Source organism: Photinus pyralis, unplaced genomic scaffold (assembly GCF_008802855.1).
Source record: "Photinus pyralis isolate 1611_PpyrPB1 unplaced genomic scaffold, Ppyr1.3 Ppyr1.4_LG1, whole genome shotgun sequence".
Taxonomy (NCBI): Eukaryota; Metazoa; Arthropoda; class Insecta; order Coleoptera; family Lampyridae; genus Photinus; species Photinus pyralis.
The window spans coordinates 17,558,752-17,565,221 of NW_022170249.1; the positions used below are offsets into that span (position 1 = coordinate 17,558,752).

At 34.5% G+C, this 6,470-nt stretch overlaps 1 protein-coding gene across 4 annotated transcripts in view; it reads left to right on the top strand.

Moving 5' to 3' along the window:
* LOC116171740 (protein madd-4) overlaps positions 1-4,990 on the top strand; it is a 140,041-nt gene extending 135,051 nt beyond the window's left edge. For 2 of the 4 annotated variants that reach the window (XM_031488724.1, XM_031488739.1), the window contains 4 exons: positions 185-593; positions 644-792; positions 4,192-4,348; positions 4,398-4,990. In XM_031488724.1, the coding sequence (XP_031344584.1) occupies positions 185-593; positions 644-792; positions 4,192-4,348; positions 4,398-4,507 (825 nt within the window). In that variant the 3' untranslated portion in view covers positions 4,508-4,990. The remainder of the gene's footprint in view (positions 1-184; positions 594-643; positions 793-4,191; positions 4,349-4,397) is intronic. The other 2 variants (XM_031488732.1, XM_031488744.1) reach the window with 1 other exon arrangement.
* Positions 4,991-6,470: the final 1,480 nt, after the last annotated feature.

Below are 6,470 nucleotides of genomic sequence, written 5' to 3' on the forward strand. Positions count from 1 at the left end.
ATACTTCTAATACCAATTATAATGTTCATTGCCTTCCACCTGACTTCACCACACTGCTCTAGGTAAACACACAATTTAATTTGCACGTTCAATTGCTCATAAAACGAACACAATTACACGCAAATGAGGTCCTTGCTTTTTTCGCTAGTTTCCTCAGTAAACATACACATAATAAAAGGCACAGCACTTATGGCCATTTCAGACGTTCACCAATAGCCGAGGTCACCGGATGGTGACCGAATCTTCTAGCCATCCGTATTTTGACGAGCCCAGCATAGCGGACTCGACGGAAGATGACTACGGTTCCGTCGTGATATTGGGCAAAGGCACGCCGGATAGCGTCAGATTTGAGTGGTCCGCAAGTGAATGGTCGAAATGTTCGCAGGCCTGTGGCGAGGGATTTCAGATGCGAGAGGTGAAGTGCATGGTTTTACTGCACAACACGTCTCAAGAAGTCGAAAACAACTTTTGCGAAGATGCGGGGTTACCAGTTCCGGCCAATGTCGAAAAGTGCGAGGTGAACGATTGCGCTCAGTGGATCACATCTGATTGGTCGGCATGTCATACTTCCAAGTGTTTAACTCTGAACACAGGTGAGATTACTTTTGTTAGGTACATAGAGGTTATTAATATTCTTTTGTAGCGATTCAAAGGAGAAAAGTCATCTGCCAAAATAGCAAGAATGAAACGTTCGACGCTTCTAGGTGTAACGCTGCCAATAAGCCTCCCCATAGGCAAGAATGTTTTAAGAGTACGTGTCGACCTCTTTGGAGAGCAGGGGCATGGTCACAGGTAGGTAATTTCATTCAGTTGACTTTATTTCACTTGAATCCAGAATCAGAACTCTATTAAACCAGAATTAACCTAAATAGTGTAAAGAAATGTCAAAAGACCGAGTTTATGGTTCAGTGATAGAGCGATGGACTATAAATCCGGAGGTCGGGTGTTCGATCCTGGGTTGAGATGAATTTTTCATCTGTGGCAGAGATGAAAATTACCTTAGACCAGTTTCGAGCATTCTGCTGGCTACTCCGAATTAGATTTTCCTGCAGTTTTCCTAATTCGTAAGGTAAATACCGGAGTAGTATAGAACAACTTAAGACCTTCTGCAGAGGCATCTCTAAAAAGCCTTATGCGGGTCACTCTGTAATTGGGCGCAATCCTGTTGAGGGCCTAGAACAAGAGAGGGATAATAAATAAATAAATAAAAGACACTAAACACTCGAAGCAACTTTAGTACGACCTCTCGTCTTGTTCCTTTTCTTGTCTGATGCACTTTTGTTATACATAAAAACCGTATTTTACTTCACATTTATGAGTTGTGATAACGTCAAACATAAATGCTGAATTTATTTGGTTTACTGGACCAGTGTGCATCTCCCAATTTATTTATTGATGTTAAATAAGTTTAATTGTGAATGACGTCTTACTAACCAATGCATTTGTCTGAATCTTAGCTTGATCTGTTCAGCTTGTTGTTTCACGTAATGCTGCCAATGTAATTTATTATCTAGATGCAACCAAGATATTTCACTGTATCTGCTTAAGGAACGGCGATTCCGTTAGGTAACATATCTAAGTTATCTAGACACTCGTATAAACTCGTGTCTAAAGTGTCGTTTATAAAACTTAATACATAACATACTATTTTGTCATAGTGTTCAGAAAAATACGAAAAAGCATGTTGTACAATTTATACTGGTTGAGCTATTTTTTGAAAATTGCCTAAGGGGTGCCAAAAATGTATATTGCATCATTATTTGAAAAATTATAAAAGTATATGAAGAGCTGGTAAAATCGCGAAAAATTGGAAATAACCGGGGATACTTAAGAGTGGTACTACCAGGGTGCGGTAGAGTGAACAAGTAACCGTGGGAATACCCAGGGTAGGAGGGGGTAACTTTTGACTAGAAAATGTTAACTGAGAAAAATTTAATTTTGTTAACTGAGAAAAATTTAATTTGTGTATACACAAAAATACTCGAGTAACGATTTCCGGTTAATGCTCAGAGCTGGCCATACGGGATGTATAGTGAGGTGAAAAGTCAACCGTACCGATAAATTGCTCGAAAATTGTTACTCGGCCGTTTTCGCGGAGCCACTTAGTCTTAAATAATTGTCAAAAGAGACCAAAAGGGGGAACAAGGCAGACTAAGATATCCTTGTTCTGGTCTTGAGAAGCTAAAAGAATCAAATACTTGATGGGAATAGAACATAAACAATAATTGACGTCACAATCAATAGTGGTTTAGTCAAATGATAAAAATATTACAAAGAGGTTATTGTAATATATAGATCTGCTATGTCAATATTTGAATTGAAATTAATTTTTAGTAAAAAGGGGATCAACGCGTAGCCGGAGAAAATATTAATATCAAAACAGAAACCATGAAGCTATAATCGGTAAGTGAATATCAAGAAAATTACAATTCGATTGTATCGAAAACCAATATGTATCAAATGTTAAATCAGGGAATCGACGAAAATAACAGAATTTACCTTTGAACTTCGGGTCGCAACCTTCTGGGTTTAGAAGGGCACGTTCAGCATTTTCTGTAACAGATAATGAAACCACAAACAAAGAAAAGAGTTGGTGAATCGCGCTGCACATAAATATTGCGAAGTAGCAATGCTAACGTCTGACACGAGAGGCTAAACTACCATTAATACTCAAAAAGAATCAATAATTCAAATGACTTTACACTAGCAAAAGAACAATTTGGTCGACTACTAGTGTCCTTACAGTCCGCGTACAACAGCGTTAAAGTCAAGAAAAATCTAATGCCTAAATTACAATGTAATCTAACAAACAGAAATGAATTCTCGGAGTTACAAAAGTAATCGTAAACAAGTTCGGGTTTCAATAAGTATATATTCTTCGGCAACGACAAAAACAAAATACGTAGTGTCAGGTATAACGGATTGATACACAACAGTAATGATTTCCAAGGTTTCGTAACATACTTGCAATTAGAATTCCAGAACAAATATCGAAGTCTCCAAGTACAAATCTCGAAATAGGTCAATGTTGGTAAAATGAAGTAGGTCCACACTCCACATGTTCACATTGTTCAGATGCAAATGACTAATCTGTAAAAACGTTTCGATGAAGTCACCAAGACATCAAAGAGAGAAAGAGAACACCACTCCAAACATAATTATTGTAAAGCCAAAACAATAACCCCTAAAGCAAATATAGTCAGTATAGTCAGAAACTAATAAATGGGTACAACGAGAAAAAAATGTATACCTACCTCAACTTGACGGCAGAACTTTATTAAAGGGGAAAAGAAATAAAACAGTGCGAGTAAGATAATCTTAAAGAAGAAGGGATCGCATCGACCTCGGACGGCGAAACTAATAACTATAGCAATAAGAAATGTATAACAGTAGTGAAAATAAAGAAACCTACTACGGAAATAATTTACATCTAAACTAGTGGATTACACAGAAGATACCTAGATTGCATAAGAATATAAATAAAACAATAATTCAAATAGATACTTAAGCGGAATCCAAATCGGTAATATTAATCGGCAAGAAAATACTGATACAGGTTGTTCTAAAATACAAACGTAAACTGCTTATAATATCTACACAAATATTAATTTAATATAATATAATTTTTGCACAGTTAACGAATAAGATTAGAAAAAAGTTGCTTACTTTTTCTTGGTCAACCCGATGGCATTTTTGCGTTATACAACTTTTGGCGCAGAAGACTTGTATAATTGTTCGTTATGAAACTAACGGATTTTTTATCGGCTAATGAAGCAAAATGCGATAAAATAATGAAAACGGTAGCAAACAGTCGTCAAATTTGATGTGAGATCAAAAGTTAATACCCCTTTTCGTTTTTTTAAATGCTGCTAGTGTTATGGGCACTTTTCCTTCTACAATCTTTTTAGACGAAATTTTCTTCCTCTCTTAAATCTTTAAACCTTTTTTAAATGTTCGAAATATTTTATATAATATTTAAATAAAATCAATTGATACTAAAAAAAATGATTTTTGATCTAATCATCCAATCTCAAAAATTTCGAATTTTTCACTGTCGATTAAAGATGTTCAATTCAAAAACGACCATAAGAACGACAAATGTCATTAGAATTCACAATCATCTGTTTCACTTTATCTACTCTTGCGGTTAAAGAGCGAGTACGTGCAGTAATGAATCGTTTTTGTTCACAGTGCTCAGCGAACTGTGACACGCGCAGTGTTAAATATCGGGTACTTCAGTGCGTTTGGCAAGGTACCAAACGTTCGGCTGGATCGGCGTGCCACAACCAAGATCGTCCTCCAGTTACGAAAAGTTGCGTCGGCCCACCGTGTATATTTAAAAATAGTAGTAAGTTATTAACAAACAAACTTGTACAATATTAAACAAGTCATTCTAGAAGAAGTATGTTACGATCGTTCCAGATACTGCGAAAATGTTAAACTAATGGACTTGTGTAATGATTTAAAATATCAACATCAATGCTGTTACACGTGTAAAGCGCAGTAGATAACTCCTATTAAATAAATTTTTTACAAATTTTGACGTAGGTAATTAATATTTATTGAGAAAGAAGGTTGAAACTGTAGACACTTGTTAGTACCTCTTAGCCAACAATATTCAGATTTGATCTCTATATATACTGAAGACTGATGCTTTTTGTTACAATTCTGTTACCTTTACGACATATGCATAGATAACTAAATGTTATAGGATAGATATGTTGTGAAAATGAAAATGTGAAATGAAAAGAGAAATGTTATTAACTTAGATAATGAAATTGCTAGAAAATGTGATGTTCTATGAAGCACTTAATTGCTTTATTGTTATTTTAATGTGTACATTATGTATTTGTTATCTATCATGGCTTCAAGTGAAAGTCTCCAACCAAGTAGGGAAATAACTAACGTTTGTATATAAGTAAATATTTTATTTTTACTATTTTAAATTATAAGCTGTACAGTACGATTAAGCGATAAAATGAATATTGTATGTCTGCTCAATTTTTTTGTAACCCAGTGCATCTGTATATTGTGGCACTATTTTGATTAAATTAAATAGTGCTTTACAAAAAATTGTGAAAATATACCTTCTAGTTGACGTTTACTATCAAAATTTATTATGTACCTACCTATAATAAAAAGAAGTAATTCATAAATTATACCTACCCGTTTGTGTTAATAATTATACTGTGGTTATTATATATTTAAAGTATAAATACGTAATATACAACATTGCACATGGTGAAGCAATAATTTAAAAAAAGAATTTAATGTCACAAACTGGCGATATTAGCTCGTGAGCTTTATGTATTCAATTGTAATAAGCATCTAATAGATTTTTAGTGTAAATTGAAATTATTTTCGAATTTAATTTATATTTTTGCATATGCAACAAAAGGGTATTACCGTGTAATTAAAAGAAATAAAGATTAAATATTAAAAAGGTTCTATTTTTTCTTCAGAATAAACTAGAATGGTCAAATTATTAAAAGCACTGAAAAGTTTTCCGCCGTTCTGAATGCTCTGGAAAGTATTTTCCTACAATTGTTTCTATTGTACAGTCGTCTACTGCTTTCTTAAGTGTATTACAGAAACTATAATCCCTTTCCATAGCGTACTAGACCCTTTTCAGGATCTTCTCGAAGTGTCTAACGGATTTTCCTGAGCATTTGAGATCCTTCCGAGTGCTTTGTACACCTTGACATTTCCAGGACAAGAGCAAGAGGCGACAAAGGACCTGGTAAATACTAAATACTCTATGGAGCACTTAAATACGTTACAAAGCCTTCCATGCGCGGAAACTACAAAATTACAACCCTCACAATAGACAAATCGTTACGTAAAAGCATCTACTGTAGCGCATGTTACAAATTTACTTCAAATCGTTAAGGGCTTAAGTTGTCAAATTTTGTCTAGTTCAAAAAAGTATACGACAATAATTGCATTAAAATCGGTTCTTCAGGAGTAAAACTTACAAAAACCCAAAAATGGTAAAAGAAATTACATATTTTCAAATGCAGTGTCGCTCGCACAGGACTTTCAATGTCGAAAACTTGGATTTTTCACATCCATATTCATCCTAACAATTTAAAAGGAAAAATAAAGATAATCTGATGCACGGAATGCCCATTTTTTTGGTCTAATTTGACTGTAGGTACTAATTGTTGTCTATTCGAATTGTGCTCCCAGACAAAAAAGAAGCGGTGAACGAACCCCGTTCGATTTGAATTAAAAATTGTTTAACAAATTAGCTGTTTAGTGATGAATTCGTTGTTTTTCCTTATAATTTACGTTATGGAAAAACAAAATATGCTATAAGCAGAATTTTCTACTATAAAATAATTTGACCAATGACAGTACTCAGGACAAAGGGACTTCTTTTGAGCTTGCAACCTGCGCCTTATCACCGTAATTTTCGCAAAGAAATAAGATGGCGGTTGTGATTGTTAGAAATTGAAAGAGAATGGAGT